This window comes from Seriola dumerili, unplaced genomic scaffold (genome assembly GCF_002260705.1).
Source record: "Seriola dumerili isolate Sdu_G_001 unplaced genomic scaffold, Sdu_1.0 BDQW01000349.1, whole genome shotgun sequence".
Classification (NCBI taxonomy): Eukaryota; Metazoa; Chordata; class Actinopteri; order Carangiformes; family Carangidae; genus Seriola; species Seriola dumerili.
The window spans coordinates 831062-857354 of record NW_019174604.1 but is presented as its reverse complement, the minus strand read 5'-3'; the positions used below and the strand labels follow the sequence as shown (position 1 = coordinate 857354).

Here is a 26293-nt window from a genome sequence, read left to right as displayed (position 1 = left end):
TAAATAATCATAGACTCAGTGAAACTATATACCTAGGATGGCAGTGAATCAGACACATGACAACAAACCTAACAATGACGAACTGATTATTTTTCAAAGGAAGAGTGTGTCACTGTGATTCATGGGAACAAACAAACATATTCAGTGGTTATTTACAGTGTAAACATGTTTTAATCAGAAGATGATTAATAAGGTCACTTTTATTTAATGCATGTTGGAGTTTTCATTTTACTTGTCTCTTTACTGCTTCAGTGCACCCCATACCCCCACTATTGATTCATCAGCCTCCTCAGTGCTGTGACACCCAGTGATGTATCCATCATGACAAACATGTGAGGAGAAACCCTGAACCCAAACAACTTTAAAATCCATTAAACGTCCCAAAGTTTATTTGTAAAAAGAGAAAGTGTGTGACTGGGTTTTTAGGTAAATGTGTCCACAGTGACGTTCACTTTATCTAGACTTGTTTCAGTTTGATGTGATGATGCAGCCATAAAAGTCTTGGTGTTCTGAGCCTAAATATTTCACTCAGTGAGTCACAAAGCTTCAGAGTTAAAACATGAACAGAGAGAGTACAATATGAGTCACAGGTAAAAAGGGGGATTTTTCTTTATTTACGAGAAAACTTTGGGTGAACACATTAATTTGCTGGTGTCTGTTACACTCTGCAGTGTAGTAATAAGGTAACAGTGTTTTTAGTGTATAAATGACTGGGCTTTGGATTAAGTTTTACTGATACACAGTTGTTGTAGTTTGACTTTAAGATGTTTTCTCAACTGGTGTGTGAGTTATTGGCTGTGGGTCTAATTCTATTGATCTCGACAGATGTTAATAGTGATGATGTGTTTTCTAACTTTTATTGTGGTAACATTTACTTGGTAAACCAGAGAGAATGGTTTACTCAAGTGAAACTGGCATGAAGACAGTGTTTCCTGTTCAAACTTTAAATACACTGTATGAATTTAAGCTTTAATAAACTTAAAAAAAGAAGTGTCTTGGTCTGTGTTTGTTCCTCAGTCTGGTCCTTAGATCCAGCCTCCTGATTCGTTATCCACCGTGGTCGTCTGAGCTGCAGGAGGAAGCAGCAACACTCTGACAAACACATCATATTACTATTGATGGATTTCAGATCTATTATTGTTCTGTTTTAGAGTCAGTGCATCAATGTGATTTCTAATGATCAATATCCAGAAGCTGTGAAGTGATGCTAAGATTTATTCTTGTTAGTGAAAAGTGTTCAGAGTGATAAAGTCACACTGCAGAGAAAAGCTGATGAAATAAGTGAGAAGTTTCTGATCTTCTGTCAAATGTCTGTCACTATAATCATGTCTGAGCCTGAAGCAGGAAACAAACCCTGACAAACAGAGCTGCAGTGAGAGGTGGAGCAACAGTAGAAACAGGAAAACTGCAACGTCACATTGATCAGATGAAAGTTAAAGTTAGTGAGAGCGACAGCAGAGCTGCAGTTGAGACAAATCTCTGTGTTTCTGTCTAAAGAAAAATTAAATAGAGTTGATCAGGATTTCCTCAACAACTGCTCAGATACTGGTGAGTACAGCTGATCATATTTACTGTGTTTCAACAAACAGCTTTAACACAAATGTAGAAGTGTAATCAAACAGGAAGCTCCACCCTTTTCATTTCTCTCTGACATGTGGCAGATGAATTCCACTGAAGTGAAATTAAACAATAGAATTCAACATTATTGTTTTTCTTAATTGCTCACTTTGACTTTTGTTCTCAGTGTGTCGACATGTCTGCTGCCAGCAACCTGAGATCTGAAGATCAGTTCCTGTGCTCCATCTGTCTGGATGTGTTCACTGATCCAGTCACTACATCATGTGGACACAACTTCTGTAAGAACTGTATCACTACACACTGGAACATTAATGACAGGTGTCAGTGTCCCATGTGTAATAAAGTTTTTAAAAGAAGACCTAAGCTTCACATCAACACTTTCATCTCTGAGGTGGTTGCTCAGTTCAAACATGAAGCTCAACAGAAAACCAGCAGCAGCAGCTCAGAGCAACAAGTTTCCAAACCAGGAGAAGTTTCCTGTGACGTCTGCACTGGAACCAAACTGAAGGCCCTGAAGTCCTGCCTGGTGTGTCTGACCTCCTACTGTGAGACTCACCTGGAGCCTCACCTGACAGTGTCAGGCCTGAAAAGACATCAGCTGATCGACCCTGTGGAGAACCTGGAAGACAGGATGTGTACGAAGCACGATAAACCTCTGGAGCTGTTCTGTCAGACCGACCAGACATGTGTCTGCATGCTCTGCTCTGTTTTAGACCACAAGACACATGAGTTTGTTCCTCTGAAAGAAGGATATGAAGGAAAGAAGGCAGAGCTGGAGGAGACAGAGGCTGAAATTCAGCAAATGATCCAGAAGAGACGAGTGAAGATTCAGGAGATCAAACACTCAGTCAAGATCAGTAAAGATGATGCAGACAGAGAGAAAGCAGAAGGTGTTCAGGTCTTCACTGCTCTGAAGGAGTCTGTTGACAGAGGCCTGAACCAGCTCATAAAGGAGATCGAAGACAAACAGAAAACCACAGACAAACAGGCTGAAGACTTCATCACAGAGCTGGAACAGGAAATCTCTGAGCTGATGAAGAGAAGCACTGAGGTGGAGCAGCTCTCACTCTCTGAAGACCACCTCCACCTCCTCCAAAGCTTCCCATCCCTGAAAGCTGCTCCACCCACCAAGGACTGGACAGAGGTCAGAGTCCGTCCACCATCATATGAGGGGACTGTGGTGAGAGCTGTGGCTCAGCTGGAGGAGACGCTCAGTGAAGAGATGAAGAAGCTGATTGAGGCTGAGCTGAAGAGGGTCCAGCAGTATGCAGAGGATGTGACTCTGGATCCTGATACAGCATATCCTAGCCTCATCCTGTCTGATGATGGAAAACAAGTTCACTATGGTGATGTGAGGAAGAATCTCCCAGACAACCCAGAGAGATTCACACGTTATTGTAATGTCTTAGGAAAGCAGAGTTTCTCTTCAGGCAGATTTTACTTTGAGGTTCAGGTTAAAGGAAAGACTGAGTGGACATTAGGAGTGACCAGAGAGTCGATCAACAGGAAGGGAGACATCACACTGAGACCTCAGAATGGTTACTGGACGATATGTTTGAGAAATGGAAATGAGTACAAAGCTCTTGATGACCCTCCAGTCCGTCTCTCTCTGAAGTCTCAGCCTGAGAAGGTGGGGGTGTTTGTGGATTTTGAGGAGGGTCTGGTCTCCTTTTATGACGTAGCTGCTGCAGCTCTCATCTACTCCTTTACTGGCTGCTCCTTCACTGAGAAACTCTACCCATTCTTCAGTCCCTATCTTAATCATGGTGGTAAAAACTCCGCCCCTCTGATTATCTGTCCTGTCAATCAAACTGCCTGATCTTTTTGATGATGAAGCATTGACAACAATCAATACACGTATTAAACGAATGTTTACATTGTATGTCTACAGTGTAAATATACAGCAGACACAGTATTTATACTGCAATAGTGTCTCAGATGTAAATACTAGGATTCCAGTGGATTAGAGACATAAAAACAAACCAAACAATGACAAACTGATCAGTTTTTAAATTCAACATTTTACTGTCATTTATGGAAACTAATGCAGACACTCAGTGGTAATGTACAGTGGAAACACGTTTTATCTCAATATAGTTATTGTGTTCATTTATTATGTCACTGTGGTATTTACTGTTGTTTGGCTGTGGGTCTAATTCTATTGATCTCGACAGATGTTAATAGTGATGATGTGTTTTCTAACTTTTATTGTGGTAACATTTACTTGGTAAACCAGAGAGAATGGTTTACTCAAGTGAAACTGGCATGAAGACAGTGTTTCCTGTTCAAACTTTAAATACACTGTATGAATTTAAGCTTTAATAAACTTAAAAAAAGAAGTGTCTTGGTCTGTGTTTGTTCCTCATTCTGGTCCTTAGATCCAGCCTCCTGATTCGTTATCCACCGTGGTCGTCTGAGCTGCAGGAGGAAGCAGCAACACTCTGACAAACACATCATATTACTATTGATGGATTTCAGATCTATTATTGTTCTGTTTTAGAGTCAGTGCATCAATGTGATTTCTAATGATCAATATCCAGAAGCTGTGAAGTGATGCTAAGATTTATTCTTGTTAGTGAAAAGTGTTCAGAGTGATAAAGTCACACTGCAGAGAAAAGCTGATGAAATAAGTGAGAAGTTTCTGATCTTCTGTCAAATGTCTGTCACTATAATCATGTCTGAGCCTGAAGCAGGAAACAAACCCTGACAAACAGAGCTGCAGTGAGAGGTGGAGCAACAGTAGAAACAGGTAAACTGCAACGTCACATTCCTGAAAGGAAACTGAAAGTTAGTGAGAGCGACAGCAGAGCTGCAGTCGAGACAAATCTCTGTGTTTCTGTCTAAAGAAAAAATAAATAGAGTTGATCAGAATTTCCGCAACAACTGTTCAGATACTGGTGAGTACAGCTGATCATATTCACTGTGTTTCAACAAGCAGCTTTAACACAAACTGAGAGGTGAAATCAAACATTTTGTTTTGTTCTGAAACGAGTCAATTTTCCCAGAGGAGCAAAAAGTCAGCGTCAGTGTTGTCAACAATATATCGGGAAATATCTTTCCAGAATTTGTTCCTGTAACTACATTAGCCAGAACAGATGTAGCATCGTTTCTAGTTTCATTTCACACAACAAACAGTTAACGTAAATGTCTTTTTTAAACTTAAGAAAATAGTGATTCAAAGGTTAATAACTAAATATGATTCTAAAAGAAACTTCCTTTACCTCATTGGTCAGAAGAATGCACCAACCATGAGTCTTCAGCCACCTATGGACCTTTAGGGACAGTGACCAAGCCCGGCGTTGTGTTGGAGGTGCAACGAAACAGGTTAGCGGCATTGACATCGCAGGATCAACTGATTAGTACTCTGAAATATTGATGTTTATTGGCCTCCTTGCAACAAAATTCAACACAGTGGATAGGAAAGCCCATTCATTTATTAGCTGTCAGATGAATGTGTTAAGTGGTCACCTGCTAAAATAAATGAGCGTCTTTTCAAACAGGAAAGTGAAGAAAAATAGGGGTCCTTCATCAACAGCTTAGGGGCAGAAGTAAAGTATACTCGGTCTATATGTAATCACGCCAATATTTTCATTTTCAAAATACAAACAAAGCCATTATGAGTTATCACTATATCAGCCACTCTAACGTTGTAACTTTTATATGTACTAACCAGGAAAGTCTGTCAGGTAAAAGTAAATGTTTCTAAAGTCAACAGGTGGCTTGTCTTCAAGATCATCGAACCAAACAAAACATCACTGGGCAATCTGTGGGGACAATCCTTCAGGCCAAAGTCTTAACTCTTGTTTATAGCATGTTAGAGCACTCAGCTGGAGGACAGAAATATAATCAGATGTCATGATGACATGTGTAGCAAAGAAAAGAGATAAATATGAACTCCATATCTTCAAATCATCTTCAATAAATTCTTCGTAAGTTAAATAAAAGAGCATGATGTCAACGCATGTAAAAGAATGAGACAAAGCAAGCTTGGTATTCTCAGTATGGACAGTAGAGACAAGCTCAGTGGTGTACTGGCCGTGAGGCAAACCAGCCACTTTAAGAAGTGAAGTTCAGTGACATTAAACTGTAGAATTAAACATTTCTTTCTTCATAATGGTGATGCTAAAAAGTAATTAATAACTTTCTACTTTCAGTGTTGTTTTTCACATTTTCACTTTCCCTCTCAGTGTGTAGACATGTCTGCTGCCAGCAACCTGAGATCTGAAGATCAGTTCCTGTGCTCCATCTGTCTGGATGTGTTCACTGATCCAGTCACTACATCATGTGGACACAACTTCTGTAAGAACTGCATCACTACACACTGGGACATTAGTGACAGGTGTCAGTGTCCCATGTGTAAAGAGGTTTTCTATGTAAGACCTCAGTTGAGGGTCAACACTTTGTTCTCTGAGATGGTTGCTCAGTTCAAACATGAAGCTCAACAGAAAACCAGCAGCAGCAGCTCAGAGCAACAAGTTTCCAAACCAGGAGAAGTTTCCTGTGACGTCTGCACTGGAACCAAACTGAAGGCCCTGAAGTCCTGCCTGGTGTGTCTGACCTCCTACTGTGAGACTCACCTGGAGCCTCACCTGACAGTGTCAGGCCTGAAAAGACATCAGCTGATCGACCCTGTGGAGAACCTGGAAGACAGGATGTGTACGAAGCACGATAAACCTCTGGAGCTGTTCTGTCAGACCGACCAGACATGTGTCTGCGTGCTCTGCTCTGTTTTAGACCACAAGACACATGAGTTTGTTCCTCTGAAAGAAGGATATGAAGGAAAGAAGGCAGAGCTGGAGGAGACAGAGGCTGAAATTCAGCAAATGATCCAGAAGAGACGAGTGAAGATTCAGGAGATCAAACACTCAGTCAAGATCAGTAAAGATGATGCAGACAGAGAGAAAGCAGAAGGTGTTCAGGTCTTCACTGCTCTGAAGGAGTCTGTTGACAGAGGCCTGAACCAGCTCATAAAGGAGATCGAAGACAAACAGAAAACCACAGACAAACAGGCTGAAGACTTCATCACAGAGCTGGAACAGGAAATCTCTGAGCTGATGAAGAGAAGCACTGAGGTGGAGCAGCTCTCACTCTCTGAAGACCACCTCCACCTCCTCCAAAGCTTCCCATCCCTGAAAGCTGCTCCACCCACCAAGGACTGGACAGAGGTCAGAGTCCGTCCACCATCATATGAGGGGACTGTGGTGAGAGCTGTGGCTCAGCTGGAGGAGACGCTCAGTGAAGAGATGAAGAAGCTGATTGAGGCTGAGCTGAAGAGGGTCCAGCAGTATGCAGAGGATGTGACTCTGGATCCTGATACAGCACATCCTAAACTCATCCTGTCTGATGATGGAAAACAAGTTCACTGTGGTGATGTGAGGAAGAATCTCCCAGACAACCCAGAGAGATTTTCTTACTGTATTATTGTCTTAGGAAAGCAGAGTTTCTCTTCAGGCAGATTTTACTTTGAGGTTCAGGTTAAAGGAAAGACTGAGTGGAATTTAGGAGTGGCCAGAGAGTCGATCAACAGGAAGGGATTCATCACACTGAGACCTGATGATGGTTACTGGACGATATGGTTGAGAAATGGAAATGAGTACAAAGCTCTTGCTGGCCCTCCAGTCCTCCTCTCTCTGAAGTCTCAGCCTGAGAAGGTGGGGGTGTTTGTGGATTATGAGGAGGGTCTGGTCTCCTTTTATGACGTAGCTGCTGCAGCTCTCATCTACTCCTTTACTGGCTGCTCCTTCACTGAGAAACTCTACCCATTCTTCAGTCCCTGTAATAATGATGGTGGTGAAAATTCCACCCCTCTGATCATCTGTCCGTCTAAATTGCCATATTATTGTAAATCATTGCCAACATTGAATATAAACATTCACCCAAAGAAGAAACGTGCTCTCAAATCTGAAACCCAAGTGCATGGTTTTCACTGAAAATCTGTGGGGGCAATTACGGGAAATAAAACATTAACTTTTAAGTCAAGTGAGCAAAGCAGCAAGCAGATATTTTGGCAGGTGAAAATCATAGTCAAATGTAAACGGTAAATGCACAACAGCCTTGTTCAAGTTGACAAAAACAAGTCAAGTCAATTTCGATTGGTATAGCCCCATTTCACAACAATAGTTACTGTATCTCAAAGCACGTGAAAAACACTCCCGTATCAAACGCTATGCCATTAAGAACATAGTGACACAGTGTACTTCATGTAAGCATAATAATGGAAGTATCCGAATTGGGACCGATGACTTTATATAAAAATGGACGACTCGCCTCCAATTCCTCCCCTGTGGAGACAGATTTCGAAGTAGTGATCAGAGGGGTGGAGCCATGATATAAAGGTCCATAAGCCTGCCCGACTCAATCTCAAGTCAATCAGCTGTCAATCATGAAGTCACACCCCCTTTTATTACCATAAAATAATTAGTTAAAATTACACGTATCAGAAAAATGACCATTTGAACTTACATCAGTGTGATAAAAAAATACTACCCAAAATACCAGAAACCACATTTGGGAAAATTTTATTTGATGTGTACTTTGATTTGTCAGTTTGGTCCATATCCCAACTGCTAACATGGAGGGGGCGGGGTTAATGATCTATTAACACAGCCAGCTACCAGGAGACAACTGAAATGTTTTGGCGTTATTTTTAGGGAGCTGTCATGTCATCCGCCTTTAAAATAATCATAGACTCAGTGAAACTATATACCTAGGATGGCAGTGAATCAGACACATGACAACAAACCTAACAATGACGAACTGATTATTTTTCAAAGGAAGAGTGTGTCACTATGATTCATGGGAACAAACAAACATATTCAGTGGTTATTTACAGTGTAAACATGTTTTAATCAGAAGATGATTAATAAGGTCACTTTTATTTAATGCATGTTGGAGTTTTCATTTTACTTGTCTCTTTACTGCTTCAGTGCACCCCATACCCCCACTATTGATTCATCAGCCTCCTCAGTGCTGTGACACCCAGTGATGTATCCATCATGACAAACATATGAGGAGAAACCCTGAACCCAAACAACTTTAAAATCCATTAAACGTCCCAAAGTTTATTTGTAAAAAGAGAAAGTGTGTGACTGGGTTTTTAGGTAAATGTGTCCACAGTGACGTTCACTTTATCTAGACTTGTTTCAGTTTGATGTGATGATGCAGCCATAAAAGTCTTGGTGTTCTGAGCCTAAATATTTCACTCAGTGAGTCACAAAGCTTCAGAGTTAAAACATGAACAGAGAGAGTACAATATGAGTCACAGGTAAAAAGGGGGATTTTTCTTTAATTGTGAGGAAACTTTGGGTGAACACATTAATTTGCTGGTGTCTGTTACACTCTGCAGTGTAGTAATAAGGTAACAGTGTTTTCAGTGTATAAATGACTGGGCTTTGGATTAAGGTTTACTGATACACAGTTGTTGTAGTTTGACTTTAAGATGTTTTCTCAACTGGTGTGTGAGTTATTGGCTGTGGGTCTAATTCTATTGATCTCGACAGATGTTAATAGTGATGATGTGTTTTCTAACTTTTATTGTGGTAACATTTACTTGGTAAACCAGAGAGAATGGTTTACTCAAGTGAAACTGGCATGAAGACAGTGTTTCCTGTTCAAACTTTAAATACACTGTATGAATTTAAGCTTTAATAAACTTAAAAAAAGAAGTGTCTTGGTCTGTGTTTGTTCCTCAGTCTGGTCCTTAGATCCAGCCTCCTGATTCGTTATCCACCGTGGTCGTCTGAGCTGCAGGAGGAAGCAGCAACACTCTGACAAACACATCATATTACTATTGATGGATTTCAGATCTATTATTGTTCTGTTTTAGAGTCAGTGCATCAATGTGATTTCTAATGATCAATATCCAGAAGCTGTGAAGTGATGCTAAGATTTATTCTTGTTAGTGAAAAGTGTTCAGAGTGATAAAGTCACACTGCAGAGAAAAGCTGATGAAATAAGTGAGAAGTTTCTGATCTTCTGTCAAATGTCTGTCACTATAATCATGTCTGAGCCTGAAGCAGGAAACAAACCCTGACAAACAGAGCTGCAGTGAGAGGTGGAGCAACAGTAGAAACAGGAAAACTGCAACGTCACATTGATCAGATGAAAGTTAAAGTTAGTGAGAGCGACAGCAGAGCTGCAGTCGAGATAAATTTCTGTGTTTCTGTCTAAAGAAAAATTAAATAGAGTTGATCAGGATTTCCTCAACAACTGCTCAGATACTGGTGAGTACAGCTGATCATATTTACTGTGTTTCAACAAACAGCTTTAACACAAACTGAGAGGTGAAATCAAACAGGAAGCTCCACCCTTTTCATTTCTCTCTGACATGTGGCAGATGAATTCCACTGAAGTGAAATTAAACAATAGAATTCAACATTATTGTTTTTCTTAATTGCTCACTTTGACTTTTGTTCTCAGTGTGTCGACATGTCTGCTGCCAGCAACCTGAGATCTGAAGATCAGTTCCTGTGCTCCATCTGTCTGGATGTGTTCACTGATCCAGTCACTACACCATGTGGACACAACTTCTGTAAGAACTGCATCACTACACACTGGGACATTAGTGACAGGTGTCAGTGTCCCATGTGTAACAAGGTTTTTAAAATAAGACCTGAGCTTCACATCAACACTTTGCTCTCTGAGGTGGTTGCTCAGTTCAAACATGAAGCTCAACAGAAAACCAGCAGCAGCAGCTCAGAGCAACAAGTTTCCAAACCAGGAGAAGTTTCCTGTGACGTCTGCACTGGAACCAAACTGAAGGCCCTGAAGTCCTGCCTGGTGTGTCTGACCTCCTACTGTGAGACTCACCTGGAGCCTCACCTGACAGTGTCAGGCCTGAAAAGACATCAGCTGATCGACCCTGTGGAGAACCTGGAAGACAGGATGTGTACGAAGCACGATAAACCTCTGGAGCTGTTCTGTCAGACCGACCAGACATGTGTCTGCGTGCTCTGCTCTGTTTTAGACCACAAGACACATGAGTTTGTTCCTCTGAAAGAAGGATATGAAGGAAAGAAGGCAGAGCTGGAGGAGACAGAGGCTGAAATTCAGCAAATGATCCAGAAGAGACGAGTGAAGATTCAGGAGATCAAACACTCAGTCAAGATCAGTAAAGATGATGCAGACAGAGAGAAAGCAGAAGGTGTTCAGGTCTTCACTGCTCTGAAGGAGTCTGTTGACAGAGGCCTGAACCAGCTCATAAAGGAGATCGAAGACAAACAGAAAACCACAGACAAACAGGCTGAAGACTTCATCACAGAGCTGGAACAGGAAATCTCTGAGCTGATGAAGAGAAGCACTGAGGTGGAGCAGCTCTCACTCTCTGAAGACCACCTCCACCTCCTCCAAAGCTTCCCATCCCTGAAAGCTGCTCCACCCACCAAGGACTGGACAGAGGTCAGAGTCCGTCCACCATCATATGAGGGGACTGTGGTGAGAGCTGTGGCTCAGCTGGAGGAGACGCTCAGTGAAGAGATGAAGAAGCTGATTAATGAGGCTGAGCTGAAGAGGGTCCAGCAGTATGCAGAGGATGTGACTCTGGATCCTGATACAGCACATCCTTATCTCATCCTGTCTGATGATGGAAAACAAGTAAATCATGGTGATGTGAAGAAGAATCTCCCAGACAACCCAGAGAGATTTTCTTACCGTGTTAATGTCTTAGGAAAGCAGAGTTTCTCTTCAGGCAGATTTTACTTTGAGGTTCAGGTTAAAGGAAAGACTAAGTGGACATTAGGAGTGGCCAGAGAGTCGATCAACAGGAAGGGATTCATCCCACTGAGCCCTGATGATGGTTACTGGACGATATGGTTGAGAAATGGAAATGAGTACGATGCTAATGCTGGCCCTCCAGTACGTCTCTCTCTGAAGTCTCAGCCTGAGAAGGTGGGGGTGTTTGTGGATTATGAGGAGGGTCTGGTCTCCTTTTATGACGTAGCTGCTGCAGCTCTCATCTACTCCTTTACTGGCTGCTCCTTCACTGAGAAACTCTACCCACTCTTTAATCCAGGGCTTAATGATGGTGGTAAAAACTCCACCCCTCTGATCATCTGTCCTGTCAATCAAACTGCCTGATCTTTTTGATGATGAAGCATTTACAACAACCAATATATTAAGTAAATTAATCTTTACATTTTACATCCACTGTTAATATACACCAGACAGTTTTCATGCTACAATCCACGAACACTAGTCATTGCTAGGGTTGATGGATCAGAGATACAAAAACAATCCAAACAATAATAGTTTTTTTTTTCACTTGTCTTTTTTACTACTTCACATAACCTCAAAGATGGAGTTAATAATTCGGATGGTTTCTAAACTTTACAAATTCATCTCTGGACCCTATAAATCCTTACCAGTAGAGGGCATTTGGAATAGAGATTTAAATGAAGTAAATGATAGAGAGATTTGCTGGGACACAGTGTGGAAAAACCTTAGTGGTACTTCCAAAAACCCCAACCACCAGTTAATACACTATAAATATGTTCACAGGATGTATCTCACCCCCAGAAGGCGTCATTCTATGAAGATTGCCACATCTCCGAATTGTGATCTTTGCTCACTTAATGCCCAGGAGTCATTCTTGCATGTTTATTGGGAGTGCCCCGGCGTGGTTGGATTCTGGAAGGAAATATCTCTCACTTTAAGTGATATTCTGAAGATCAGGATCCCAGTCTCCCCAGCCTTACTTTTGCTTAATGATGACTCTTCTTTAAATTTGTCCCTGCAACATAGACGTGTTCTATGGGCCGGTCTCACAGCAGCCAAGAAAATGCTGGCCCTTAGGTGGCAACCGCCACATTCCTTGGCTTGGCAGCAGTGGGCCAATTCATTTCTTGAAATTGTCCTGATGGAGTGGTCTGTTGCCCGTATGCATGGAGCCAGTCATAAGACTTTACAGGGCTGGGAGGCAGCACACAAGTTAGTTAAAGAAAGGGTGCAGCACGGCCGACCTTGACTTTTCTGTTTTTTGTTGTTTTTTGTGGGAGAGATCCTGGGTGGGAGGTTCATACGGAGTCGCCTGGCGGGGACTTCCGGACATGCTGGGCACGCCGACTAAAGCACAGCTCGCTTCGTTGGGGGGCGGCTCTCGTGCTGTGCTGGTCAATGGGGGGGGTGAGCTATGGGTTGAAAAACTCGTGTAAGTGACCTTGTATCTGTTTGCACTCACTGTGTGGGGAGGGAAAAAAGACAGGGAATAAAAACAATGTATATGATGTAAACATATATATTTTGTACATTTGTCAATAAAAAAGTTGATCACAAAAAAAAAAAAGATGGAGTTAATAATTCAATATTGTCTGATGATTGTACTTGTAAACATTGTCGAATTTTTGAAACACTACCTTGAGAGCAGATCACAAATCAAGAACACTGGGAGAAAAATGCATTGGTTACAGATTGAAATGGTTTCTACTGAGAAATTATATATGTACTCTGATGTTCATTGTATTCTGTATCAATGGTAACTGTGTAACTATATAACTTCTTACTCATTGTGTCATATCATGTGTGTTTTTAAATACCCTGAAGTAGCCATGCTAAGGAAGGGGTCTGTGTGTAAAAATTAAAAGCATTTGGGAAAAACAGTAAACTACGAAGACACCCAACAATACTAGGGCGACCCTAAATCTGAGCTCGTAGATCATTGGCCGGCAATGTGCATCCAGTCACACTCACACACTGAAATCTTTAGCTGGCGGGTGGGGGATAGGAATATGTTATGACCCATAATACTTACTCATAATATGTATAGAAAAGAGGAAAAAGAGAAAAAAGACCTCATTGAGTTTCAGTAGTAAGAGGTTTAGCTTTAAAATCTGAAAATTGCTGGGCTCCAAAAAAAAAACACCACAGCACTAACTCTGTAATCTGCATTTCTCAAAACATCGATATAACAAAATGATTAAATACAAAACAGAAATGGACTTATTCACTTATGAGAATACCCAGTCAAACCATTCAAATTTGACAATGCAACTTAAATGTAAATTACAAGAAACACTAATTTTGAGGGCAGAAGAAAAAGTGTATCAACGGGAGTTCAGTGCAGGAAGAGACACTGAGGAGGTGAAAATATTGCATGACATCAGCATTATTTACAGATATGAGGCAGAATTTGTAACTACAGTGAAGTAATATAACAATTAGAGGACCAATTTATTACCTTAACAACAGGAAGTTAGAGAAAAACATGTATAAAGTCACATTCAGGAATGTTATTACAGATATTTAGTGCTCGAAGATTGTAAAGACCAATAATTTGTGTAATGTTAAGAATTCATAACAGGATGTGCAGTATAAAGTATAATTCCTCTTCAAGTTCTTTCATTAATTTCTCTGAGTGACATATCACTTTAATGTGCTTACAAAAATAGTTTTTTACTAGAGCAGGCGATTCTCGTTACCTGTTGTACTTTTATTTTGAAGTTTGAGTCCGTTTCCCGTTAAACGTGCTATTGAAATATTTTGAAAGTCGTAGCCGGAAGTTGAGCGGTATTTCGCAAAAAAACAAGACTTGACAGTGTTGATGTTGCTGAGGAGAGCGCATCCTCCGCTGCAGGTCTCCACACAGGCAGGCCGTGTGTTGTGATAGATGTGATGTTAGAAAGGAGAACATTATTATCACCATTAGGTTTATTTTTTACATGTTATTTCGTTACCGTGAGGTCCGGCTGCTCCCGGTGATCTCTCTCCATTTCAGGCTGACGTCTTGAGCTCAGCGCGATGGTGGATTTGTCCGAAAGTGGTGCAGTGTCTCCGGGACACGGCAGACACGGACAGGGCTCCGGCAACAACGGGAAGAAAACGTCGAAAAAGGCGCGAACGAGAAGAGGAAAACGAGGCAGGAGAAGACGGAATAAAAAGAACAACAGGAACAACAAAACACCACCACCGTATTTACCACCGGAGGTAGCTGCCGTTCTTTAGCCCGGGGATTATCGGGACACCCAGCCCGCCAAAGTAGCCAGCTAGCTAGTGATGCTGCGGTAAACTCTAGCTAGTCGCAGGCTAATAACTGCTGCATTTTGTTTACACCACACTAATAAAAATGTCTAAAACATGGCGTCGAAATACTATTAGTGTGAGTGAGACTTTATATTGGAGCCCCTACAGGCAACGGCCGCTGTTCCCTCGCCTGGTGCAAACGTCACGCCAAACTACGCTTAAAAATCTGACAATTAAAGATGTTTTGGTCCAAATGGTTTAGACACAGAGGACTTGGAAGTTGACTCAGTCGCTTTTCTGAAATAACAATAACCAATTAATAATTCGGCATATGTTTCAACAACACCAGTGTTTGATTTACTAGTTTTAGCGTCCAACTTTATAAATAGTTTGACATAAAGCGACCGCTGACAGAAGTTACATGCGGTGGCTGAAATCTGGAATAACAGTAATATATACAGGTATTTATTGTGTAATAAGTGGCGCAAGGTGAATTAATTGTATGCCGAATTGAGAAGTTAATCCTGTCGATACAGGATTAGGTCGAATTTATGCATTATGTGTTAATTTACATTTGTCTTATCAAAAGAAACCTTAAATTGCAAGAATAGTTGATGAAATCAGGTTGATATTTTGTCCTCGCTATGATTGGCGCACGTTGCTCATGTGAGGGAGTGTGGTGTTGGTACAGTTAGCTAAAATATATTTCCTCAATCACCACTGTAATATCTGACATCACATGTTGACAAACAGACAACTTTAACTTACCTGTGTTGAATGCATCACTTAGTGTAGTTACAGTTGGTCAGGCTGGGTAACCAGGAAGTCTGTAGGGTTCATCAAAATGAATAACAGAAAATGTTTTTATTTTGGGTTTCAGTCAAGAACAGTTTTAATAAAGAAAATATAATAAAGTATATAAATACTTATATGTATGATAATATATATAAAGTCGCTGGAGACAAGCACAAACTGTTGTTAGGGCTGTCCACATACTTTTGGCCATATAGTGTGTATAATGTGTCGTCTACCTTAGTTAACCTCATCTCTCTTCTGTCTCTGTCTGTTTACAGGCTGAAGAAGGAAACATTGAATATAAGGTATTTATCTTTCTTTTTTATCTTTCCTTTTTTAATATATATATATATTTATATTTTATATTTATTTTTTATTGTATTATTTCATGATCCATTTAAAGCCTGCTGTGAGACTCAGTTGTGAACAAAAATAATGAATCTGATAGATTAAAATAGATAATACAGAAACATATTAGGAGCAGTGAGGTAAATGAGTTTATAGGCATCCAACAAGAAAACAAGAAACTTATATAAAATACAAAAACATAAACAAGGAAATAACTAATACATAAATATAAAACAGAGAAACAAAACAAAAGTCCAAACCACAAAGAAATCCCGTTTAAAGTCATTGAAGATAACAAATATTCACATTTAAAGACCTGAAACCAGAGAATATTTTTCACTCTTTTCTAATATTTTATAGGCAAAACACTTTATCAATTAAATGGGAAAATGATTAGCAGATTAATCAATAATGAAAAGCTGTTAGTTGCAGTGTAATTGTTATATACTACAGGGAAGTATTGACAAAGATGTGATATCAATGATGTTGGCCTTATCATCCTCCTGGTTTTTATTGATATCTTTAACACTTTGGCCTCATGAATTGAGGAAAGAAAGGCTGTTGTTGATCAGTGTCTGTCAACAATGATCAATAAATGTCTTCTCAGCTCTCACAGATCTTTTTACGACCCTCCAGTAAAACCACAACAGACTTTGCACCTGTTTCTTATCTTGACTGTGACTCACTGTGTCTCTGATCAGACATCAACTGTTACAGCTACATATATATATATATTACACAGCTGTGGCACTTTATACTGAAACATCTGTATTAAGTGTCCTGGATCTCTGATGCTCGTCAGTCCATCAGTCCCACTGCTGTGACCGGGACAAGATCTGATTTGAATGATCCTCTAGCGCAGAAATCTGTGTTATTGTTTAAAATCTCTCACAGAACTTTGAATTACCTGTTTTTGAAGGATCAAAAATATCTGTTAATGTGAACTGGCCTTAAAGAAATCCAGTAAGAGCTGAACTCAGGACGCTCCTGGTTTATAACATTATATTATATAATTATATGTATTATAAAAACAGTTTCTAATTCACTTTAAACACATCTTTGACATGTCATTTACACTTGTCTTGATTCTAATTCATATTTAGCTGCAGTTTGTAAATAAAATGGAGAATGTGTTTCTGAACTCACATAAACGTTTTACTGTTTTTTGAAACCAAACACAGCGCAGCTTCTGATGGCGTCACCTGGGGCAGCTGGGAAATATAATCAGCATGTTTTATTGGTTAATAGACCAGGTGGATGTTTACCTGCCGTGTCACCGCCTCTCTCTCTCTGCTGTCGTCGCAGCTGAAGCTGGTGAACCCCACCCAGTATCGCTTCGAGCATCTGGCCACGCAGCTCAAGTGGCGTCTGCAGGAGGGCCGCGGCGAGGCCGTCTACCAGATCGGAGTGGAAGACAACGGCCTGCTGGTCGGCCTGACGGAGGCCGACATGAAGGCCTCGCTCAAGACCTTAAAGAGGATGGCGGAGAAGTGGGTCTATTTCCTTTTGAGTGTTTTATTGTATTAACACAACAAGAAACTGATAAAAAAGGTTTGTTATTTAATGTGATGGAGAATTTACCTCGAGCAAGTTTTCTGTCAGATGATTTTTATTCCTCCACGCCGGCGACAGTCAGAGCGGCAGCCATTTTGTTTTCAGGTTGTCCGTCCGTCTCATTCCCAGGGACATAATATCTCAGTTGATGTAACGTCTTTAAATTTGGTTAAAAACATTCACCAGGACTCAAGGACGAACTGATCAGGTTTTTGTGGTCAAAGGTCAAAGGTCAGTGTGACCTCAGAAAACACTGTTTCACACACATGGTTCATATTGTCTCTGACTCTGGATAAACAGGAAGTGACCTGGAACTAGTCTGAGTGGCGGAGGGATACGACCACGAGGAGGTGGTTCTAGAAGCCGACAGGTACAGACCGGTTCTTTGTGTCAGCCTGTGTTGTCTTCGTTTGTCTCTCCAGAGTCGGGGCCGACATCACTCTGCTCCGAGAGAGGGAGGTGGACTACGACTTGGACAGAAACACTCGGAAAATCGCAGAAGTCCTGGTTCGAAAAGTTCCTGACGATCAGCAGGTGAGTTTCCGTCCGGCAGGTGTCTGTCCCTGTTCACCCCGACGTCTCATCTCTGCACCTTTAAACTCTGAACACGTGCTGTTTTGGACCGGAACAGTTCCTGGACCTGCGGGTGGCGGTGCTGGGGAACGTGGACGCGGGGAAGTCGACCCTGCTGGGCGTCCTGACGCAGGGCGAGCTGGACAACGGGCGAGGCCGAGCGCGGCTCAACCTCTTCAGGCATCTGCACGAGATCCAGACCGGGCGCACGTCCAGCATCAGCTTCGAGATCCTGGGCTTCAACAGCAAAGGAGAGGTGAGGACAGCCGCCGCATCAGCTCATGGTTTTTAAACTCAGTGTCTTCATCAGGTGAAGTGACGCCCAGTTTAATGATTTCATCTCTGGGTCGTGTTTTCTTTCACAAACAAACTGTTTTATTTTTAAAGTATAAAACTCAAAAGTCTTTCGTCACCAAAACTACTAAAGATCATAAACACCTGTACAGTTTAATTCTGCTGAGTATCAGCTGATATCCAATGATCAATATGTTTTTTATCATTTAGCTTTTGTTTAAAGTTGTTTTTTGCCTTTATTTGATATAATCAGTGGAGACAGAGTGGGGGAATGACACGAGGCAAATGGTCTGGCCGGGAATCGAACCAGGGACACGGTGTTTGCGAGTTCTGATTCCAGTATCTGAGAGTGTTTAAAGATCTTATAACATTATATTGGCTCATCTTTGTTTTTGTTTTGTTTTTTTTAATCATAAATAAATATTTTTAATAGAATCCATTAAAGCTCCTCCAGTGTAAAGGTCTGTGTCCATGTGTAGTGTGACTTCTGGAACAAACAAACATCAAAATCTAACGGACAGACTTATTTTCCTGAGCACATTCCAGCTCCCCAGAGGATGAACCATTTGATTTTCATGACCTGGTACTGAAGTAAAAACCTCAGTGTGTCTCTGTCCACTCGTCCTCATCCTCCCGTCGTGTCGCGCAGGTCGTGAACTACAGCGAGTCTCGGACGGCGGAGGAGATCTGCGAGAGCTCGTCCAAGATGATCACCTTCATCGACCTGGCCGGACACCACAAGTACCTGAAGACCACCATCTTCGGCCTCACCAGCTACTGCCCCGACTTCGCCATGCTGGTGGTGAGCGCCAACACCGGCATCGGTGAGCTGCAGCGACACGCTTCGCCTACAGGAGGAAGTGATGTCACACGTAACATTCACAGCTGGTCACATACGTTCATGTCAGAAAATCACCACTTCATCACATTCATGCACTAATCCAGTTCAGACCTGCAACTAACAATTAATATTAATAATGATGATGATTTGATCAATTAGTTCAACCATCATCCTGTTAATCTATAATAATGCTGATTGACCTGCAGGTTTGCCCACAATCAATCAATCAATCAATCAGACTTTATTTGTACAGCACCTTCATACAGATTTTTTAGCAGTTCAAAGAGGAAGAGCAATAAAACCTTCATTAATAAGAAAAAAGAAAATAAAAAAATTTAATTAAATAGATTAAAAATCTAAATAAATTTTTAAAAAATGCTGATAATGAAAAACTGTAAAAATTTAAATTTAAAAAAGCAAATAATAATAATAATACTAAAATAGAGGTAGATTAAAAACTAGACTATAAACAGGTTGGAATAAATAATTACAGGAAATGAAATAAAAATGAAAAAAAATAGATACAATAAAAATAGAGAATAAAATAAAATAATCATTATATACCGTACTCAATAAAAGGTCAAGGCCAGGTCTGACACAGATCATCTGTGTTAATTCATGTCTGTTCACCTGCTCGTAAAATGTTTCAAACAGCGTCTGTCGCTTTTGTTCTGAATTATTTCTTGTAGTGAAATAAATATAATATTTTCCTGCTTCCTAAACTCCCACAGCAACGACGACACGTCACCACTAGAGGTCAGCAGTGAACAGATTGAAGATGAAGTGAAACATCATGTTGTTAATTCTCATCTTCAGCTGAACGATTAACAGCGACACATCCGTTTCTCCAGACGTAAAGAAACATGTTTGTTTGACTCAGACCCGACACAAATCACACCATCATCATCCATAGGAGGAGAAGGGGAAATGTCTTTATACCCATGAGACACTGTAAGATGATAATATTACCACTGCAGCAATCCAGGCTGTGACTAACAGTTATTTTTATTATTATTTAATCTGTTAGTTTCATCATTAATTAATTGGTTTATTAAATGTCAGTAAACAGAGACAAGATGTCTGCATCAGTTTAACAGACTGTCACATTTGTAAAGTTAGAAACAGGATATTTTTGTTTTAAAAATGACTGAAACAAATAAACGATTATCAAAATAGCTGCAGAATCATTTTCTGTGGATCTGCTAATTAATTATTAATTAATTAATCACCTGATTGTTGCAGCTTTAATCTTTTAATATTGTACAATAAGAACCAATAATTCTTGTCTCAGACTCCAAATTGTAAAAACGTTATTTTCTTTAGATTTTTTTGATTCAGTCTGAAGCTTCAGAGCTGCAGCTCAAACACACAATGAACAGTTTAACTGTAAAAACATGATAATAGACTGTGATTCTCTGCTGCTACCTGTCAGAGGGTTTCTGGGTAATGTAGTATTTCATCTCTCTGTGTTCCTTCTGTCCTCTGTCCAGCCGGTACCACCCGGGAGCACCTGGGCCTGGCGATGGCGCTGAAGGTTCCCATCTTCATCGTGGTCAGTAAAGTGGACCTGTGTTCCCGCGGCACCGTGGAGCGAACCGTCCGACAGCTGGAGCGAGTCCTGAAGCAGCCGGGCTGCAACAAGGTCCCCATGGTGGTGTCGAGCCCCGACGACGCCGTGACCGCCGCGCAGCAGTTCACACAGTCCTCATGGTGGGTACGGGTACTGCTAATACTGCTAACACTGCTAATACTGCTAATACTACTGCTAATACTGCTAACTCTATTATACTACCAGTACTGCTAATACTGCTAACACTGCTAATACTGCTAATACTGCTAATACTACTGCTAATACTGCTAACTCTATTATACTACCAGTACTGCTAATACTGCTAATACTGCTAATACTGCTAATACTGCTAACACTGCTAATACTGCTAATACTACTGCTAATACTGCTAACTCTATTATACTACCAGTACTGCTAATACAGCTAACACTGCTAACACTGCTAATACTGCTAATACTGCCAATACTACTGCTAATACTGCTAAATCTATTATACTACCAGTACTGCTAATACTGCTAATACTGCTAACACTGCTAATACTGCTAATACTACTGCTAATACTGCTAACTCTATTATACTACCAGTACTGCTAATACTGCTAATACTGCTAATAACTCTATTATACTACCAGTACTGCTAATACTGCTAACACTGCTAATACTGCTAATACTGCTAATACTACTGCTAATACTGCTAACTCTATTATACTACCAGTACTGCTACTACTGCTAACAATGAAAACACTGATAATACTACTGCTTATACTGCAGCAGTTTACACAGTACTCATGGTGGGTATACATACTGCTACTACTCCTAATGCTAGTACTGCTAATACTACTGCTAATACTGCTAACTCTATTATACTACCAGTACTGCTAATACTGCTAATACTACTAATACTACTGCTAACAATGCAAACACTGATAATACTACTGCTTATACTGCAGCAGTTTACACAGTACTCATGGTGGGTATACATACTGCTACTACTCCTAATGCTAGTACTGCTAATACTACTGCTAATACTGCACTGTGTGTGTGCGTGTGTGCGTGCGTGTGTGTGTGCGTGTCATGCAGCATCACGCCCATCTTCACCCTGTCCACTGTGTCTGGAGAGAGTCTGGACCTGCTGAAGGTTTTCCTGAACATCCTCCCTCCACTGAGCAACAGCAAGGAGCAGGAGGAGCTGATGCAGCAGCTCACAGAGTTCCAGGTCTCTGTTATCATAATAATCTGTCAATAAAAGACTAATATCAGAACAATCATAGAAAATCTAATTAACTTTACGCTGAAAGTTAAAAGTAAAGATATGAAACAACAACAGAGGAGATTTGTAAACGTTTATAAAGAGCTGACAGAAGTTTCCCATCATGCCTCTGTGTTTCTCCAGGTGGATGAGATTTACTCCGTTCCTGATGTCGGGACTGTGGTGGGAGGAACTCTGTACAGGTGAGAGAACAGACACTGAGAGTTTGGATCATTTTCAAGTTTTAAAAGTTATTGAAAAAGTTTTTAAATCCTGTCGTTGTTGTGAACGTGTTTCACATCAGACTGAATCAGTTCAGTGTATTAGCAGCTAAATGACATTAAATCCAGTTGATCTTATTTTTTTTAATTTTATTTCACTTATTTTTATATTATATATTTAATTGTATATATTTAGATATTATATATTATTCATTATTTTATTTATCTAATTTTTTACATTTCTTTTTTTATTTGTTTTTCTGTTGAATTGTATTTAAAGTTCAAGAAACTGTTAAAAAGACCAAATTTTGTTCAATAACTGCATGGTGTCAATATAAATAATTATCCTGATTTCAATATTGATCAAAATAATCCGGATGATGATTAATGGTTAATTGAACAGCCGTGTGTGTGTCTCCAGTGGCGTGTGCAGGGAGGGCGAGCGGCTGGTGGTCGGCCCCACGGACGAGGGCCGTTTCCTGCGTCTGAAGGTGGGCAGCATCCAGAGGAACCGCTCGGCCTGCAGGGTGCTGAGGGCCGGACAGGCCGCCACGCTGGCGCTGGGGAACTTTGACCGCTCCCTGCTGCGCAAGGTCAGAGGTCACAAAGCGTAAAGACTGATCCATAAGAAGATATATTTGTGGTTTTAAGAACCAAAAACCATCTCAGTGTAGTTTTACATCTCCTCTCTCAGGCTTCTCTCTGGAGCTCTAGTAACAACAGGTCAGTGAGCCAATCAGAAGAGAGGAGGCTCTGAGCCTCTCTTCTGATTGGCTGACTGTTTTCTGAGTGATCCAATAAAAATATAGCAGATTTCAGGTAAAAACACTCAGAGAAACCAAATCCTGCAAGGTTTGGATGGTGGGTCCAGGTGGGCGGGGCTTGGTGAGTGCTTTTTTGTGACATCACAAAGTTCCAGAAGTCCTGACGGCTGGTTTTAAGGCTCAGTTTCTGAATACAGGCTGTGTGCATTTCTCTGTGGAAGAGAAGAGCAGAGTGAAGAAGGAAGAATGAACGACCTCACGCAGCTGATGTCAGCATGTGATGACAGTGACGTCTGATTGGTTGTTGCAGGGCATGGTGATGGTCAGTCCCAAGATGAACCCGACCATCTGCTGTCAGTTCGAAGCCGCCATCGTCCTGCTCTTCCACGCCAAGACTTTCCGCCGGGGGTCACAGGTCACCGTGCACGTGGGCAACGTCAGGCAGACGGCCACCGTGGAGTGCCTTCACGGAAAGGTCGGTGTGTAGACGACATGAGGCGTGTGATCGGTTCTCTGACGTGTGTGTGTCACTACGTCATGTGACCTCCTCTCTCTCTCTCTCTCTGCTGCAGGACGAGCTGCGCACCGGCGAGAGAGCCGTGGTTCGTTTCCGATTCATCAAACACCCGGAGTACCTGCGACTGGGCGCCAAGCTGCTCTTCAGGGAGGGCGTCACCAAGGGCATCGGCCACGTCAGCCGCCTGCTGCCCCCCTTCCAGAACCACGACCAGAACCAGAACCAGAACCACGACCAGAACCTGCAGGAGCATTAAAGACTCCTCCTTCATCCCGCACAGCTGGATGGACAGATGTCGAGCTCCGTGAGAACTTTGGACGTCATCGATCGGGTTTACTCTCCCGCCACATGTCGGCACATTAATCCGCCTGTCCTGGATCCATAGTCACGTCCTCATGCGCTCCTGCTGCGTTGTCACGGCGTCCATCATCATCATCTTCTCCTTCCTCCTCCCAGCTGATCTCGTGGACTGAAGCCTGCCGTTAATCTGATGTTGTGCCACAGATTTAAGATTTAAGAGGCTCGTCTTCATCAGCGCCGCTGCCGTGTGAAGGCGCCGGATTATTTCTGTGGAGGATTTGACAAACGGGTTTAAAGTGGCGTGGCGATTATTTCTTGAGTGCAAGGAACCCCCCCCAACGGTGGATTTTTTGACAATTTCCCGTTTTTCATTTTCACTCCGGCGTCAACTTTGACGAACTTTGATGTGAATTTGCATCGTTGATCGTTATCAATCGTCTCCATGGTGACAGAAACAAAGACATTAGCTGTGTCCCAGGTCAGGTGGAACTGGTCGACGGAGGATTTTCTGCTTTATGACACCAGCTGTGCCCGCCCCTTACCGCAAAGCATGGCTCCTGTCACCTAGCAACCTCAACACGCAACTTTTTTTTTTTTTTTTTTTTAAAAAAACTTTTAATTGTGAAAAAAGAACTGGTCGTACCAGCTGTTGCACTGAGCTGAAACACTTACTGTACTTCATACAAAGTACTTACCGGGGATTCCGATTGATCGGCTGATTTCCATTAAAAACACGTGATCAGTAGATCAGAATTAAAGCTTCTCATCACCGACCGCCTGTGGAGAGAAGCACCGTGTAGTGTAGCCCCGCCTCCCGCCGACAGGTGGCCGCGTGGAACTTTTACAAAGTGTGTGAGACAAAGGTGATCGGTATCGGCCGTGGATCAGAGTCTGTCAGTGTATATTACAGACACGTAATGAATCTTGGGGTATGTTGTTTGATCCTTCGTTGCCCGGGAAACAGAGGACGCATTCGAAGGAACCTTTAAAATGGGACAGTCTAGTCGCGCCGCTGTGATGCAATATGTTTTCAAACACAGCGTCTGAAGGATGAAGCTCCTGAACTGGGACACAGCTAGAATCCAAAATGGAGGAAGCTACCGCTTTAGCCGCCTGACACCATCCAGTTTTATATAACTGCAAAAAAAGTTGATGCTACAGAGACGTCTCTTCACTAGCTGGCTAACAAGCTAACTGCCGGTTAAAGAGCGCGTCGTTGTGGCTAGTTAGCATGTTACCTCACTTATCTAGCATGGCAGCAGCTCATCAACCAGCCGTGCACGTCCCTAAACGTCCACCCATGAAGACACATTTTAGATCACGTTACTTGTGTGTGGGATTGATCAATTAGAGAAGATAAATTAATTGATTTGTGTGCACAAGTTTGAAAGAAAGAGCCTTAATTTGAAGTTTTTATACCACAATCTGACAAAGCCACCAGCTGGTTGGATTTTGATGCTCCGTCTTTTTGCACTTTATTCAGTTTGAGTCATTTTGACGAATCTCTTCTGTCCAGTTCGCCTGACTCTGGATCTCCTGCAGGAACTAGTCCTCATCTTTCCCCCTTCTTTTCGAGCCTCACGTCGGTTCGTCTCGTCTCCGGCTGCTCCGCCGTTCAACTGAAAAGCAGCAACAGTGAGGAGGAAGAGGAAGCGTTCAGATAATCGTTATGTAAATGTGTTTGAGGGAATTACCTGTGGATGGGAAGTGGAGCTTTTCTACATTTCACAGCCTTACAGTCACTCAGTTCGTCGAGACTCGCGTCGTCTGTTCAACTTGAAGCCTGAACATTGAATATCTGCATTCTGACTATGGAACACTTGCATCTTGGTTTCCATCTTGTTCTGTCTGTTCATGTTTAGTGACGATATAAAAACTTTGTAGGTTCGATGTATCCGGCAGCTTTTTGCAGCGAAACATAACCTGCATGTTCCGGCAGAGAATCCTCCTCCTCTTCTAAAATCTGTATCCAGTGACGTGTCGATGCAGTTTTTCATGTTATTTTTCTGAGGTTTTGTGCAATTGTAAACCTAAATATCGAATGTACTTTCCATGGATCCCGTGTAGCATTTGAATTTGCTTACTGTTCAGATAGAGTTACTGTTGACTTTGCACTTTTTATCCTGAGTCTGCATGTGTTTGTCGGAGAGCTGAGTCAGCTGATTCTGCAGGATGAAGACGAAGACGTGGACGTGAGGTCAGGGTGTGACGCGACCTCACACAGCTGAACATTTAAATACGAGAGTGGATCTATCACTTTGTTTTCTCTGACCATCCCTCCAGCTGATTAATAAACCGTCACAGTGAAAATGACTCGGCACGTCTGAAATATCTCGTCTCTGATTTTAACTTGTTTGTATTTTCACAGGATGTAGAAGGAAGTAGAAAAATATTTTACTTTGGAAAATCGTCCTTTCTCCATTTTCCCCAGAGTCAGACATTAAGATGAGAAAGCTTTAGCTTTAGCTTAGCACAAAGACTGGAAGTGAGGGGTAACTGCTAGCCTAAAAAAAAACAAACCTGCCTGCTTTGATTTGTTGACAGCTTGGCAGTTAATTAAAGATGGTTGGGCTTTTATTTTGGAAAATGAAATAATCTACTAGTATATTAGGAAAATAATTGTGGAAGTCAGGATTTAAATTTACAGAACTGAATGAAAAATAAAACAAAATGAAAAAGTTTGACTTTACTTGTTAATTAATGACAAAAACCAGAAAGTTGTAAATAAAAATGACTTAA

At 41.5% G+C, this 26293-nt stretch overlaps 4 protein-coding genes across 8 annotated transcripts; all 4 read left to right on the top strand.

Annotated features, from left to right (window-relative positions):
* Nucleotides 1-1482: 1482 nt before the first annotated feature.
* On the top strand, nt 1483-7780 carry LOC111232919 (E3 ubiquitin-protein ligase TRIM39-like). Of its 4 annotated transcripts, XM_022760617.1 has the most exons (3): nt 1489-1548; nt 4812-4902; nt 5766-7780. In XM_022760617.1, the coding sequence occupies exon 3, from the start codon at nt 5775-5777 to the stop codon at nt 7506-7508; it is 1734 nt and encodes a 577-aa protein (XP_022616338.1). In that variant the 5' UTR covers nt 1489-1548; nt 4812-4902; nt 5766-5774; the 3' UTR covers nt 7509-7780. The 4 variants fall into 4 exon arrangements, with proteins under 4 accessions (XP_022616340.1, XP_022616338.1, XP_022616341.1 ...); XM_022760619.1 differs by lacking the exon at nt 4812-4902 and having other exon boundaries at nt 1483-1548; XM_022760620.1 differs by lacking the exons at nt 1489-1548; nt 4812-4902 and adding an exon at nt 4311-4327.
* LOC111232923 (E3 ubiquitin-protein ligase TRIM39-like) lies at nt 1544-3899 on the top strand. The gene is made up of 2 exons (XM_022760625.1): nt 1544-1548; nt 1745-3899. The coding sequence occupies exon 2, from the start codon at nt 1754-1756 to the stop codon at nt 3395-3397; it is 1644 nt and encodes a 547-aa protein (XP_022616346.1). The 5' UTR covers nt 1544-1548; nt 1745-1753; the 3' UTR covers nt 3398-3899.
* Nucleotides 7781-9720: 1940 nt separating the features above from the next.
* LOC111232922 (E3 ubiquitin-protein ligase TRIM21-like) lies at nt 9721-11852 on the top strand. The gene is made up of 2 exons (XM_022760624.1): nt 9721-9800; nt 9997-11852. Exon 2 carries the CDS (start codon nt 10006-10008, stop codon nt 11650-11652), a length of 1647 nt encoding a protein of 548 aa, XP_022616345.1. The 5' UTR covers nt 9721-9800; nt 9997-10005; the 3' UTR covers nt 11653-11852.
* A 2318-nt stretch (nt 11853-14170) lies between these two features.
* Nucleotides 14171-24151, top strand: LOC111232943 (GTP-binding protein 2-like). 2 transcript variants are annotated; one of them, XM_022760651.1, is made up of 12 exons: nt 14171-14493; nt 15603-15629; nt 16978-17162; nt 17649-17760; nt 17858-18055; nt 18743-18917; nt 20425-20644; nt 21584-21719; nt 21897-21955; nt 22395-22566; nt 23048-23212; nt 23310-24151. In XM_022760651.1, exons 1-12 carry the CDS (start codon nt 14308-14310, stop codon nt 23508-23510), a joined length of 1836 nt encoding a protein of 611 aa, XP_022616372.1. In that variant the 5' UTR covers nt 14171-14307; the 3' UTR covers nt 23511-24151. The 2 variants fall into 2 exon arrangements, with proteins under 2 accessions (XP_022616372.1, XP_022616373.1); XM_022760652.1 differs by having other exon boundaries at nt 14486-14493; nt 16921-17162.
* The last annotated feature ends 2142 nt before the right edge of the window (nt 24152-26293 follow it).

Coding starts and splice junctions, on each gene's coding strand:
- LOC111232943 (XM_022760651.1), top strand. CDS start 14,308: ATGGTGGATTTGTCCGAAAGTGGTGCAGTGTCTCCGGGACACGGCAGA. Junction 17,761..17,857: donor AAGTTCCTGACGATCAGCAG/GTGAGTTTCCGT, acceptor GGACCGGAACAG/TTCCTGGACCTGCGGGTGGC. Junction 20,645..21,583: donor CAGTTCACACAGTCCTCATG/GTGGGTACGGGT, acceptor CGTGTCATGCAG/CATCACGCCCATCTTCACCC.
- LOC111232923 (XM_022760625.1), top strand. CDS start 1,754: ATGTCTGCTGCCAGCAACCTGAGATCTGAAGATCAGTTCCTGTGCTCC.
- LOC111232922 (XM_022760624.1), top strand. CDS start 10,006: ATGTCTGCTGCCAGCAACCTGAGATCTGAAGATCAGTTCCTGTGCTCC.
- LOC111232919 (XM_022760619.1), top strand. CDS start 5,775: ATGTCTGCTGCCAGCAACCTGAGATCTGAAGATCAGTTCCTGTGCTCC.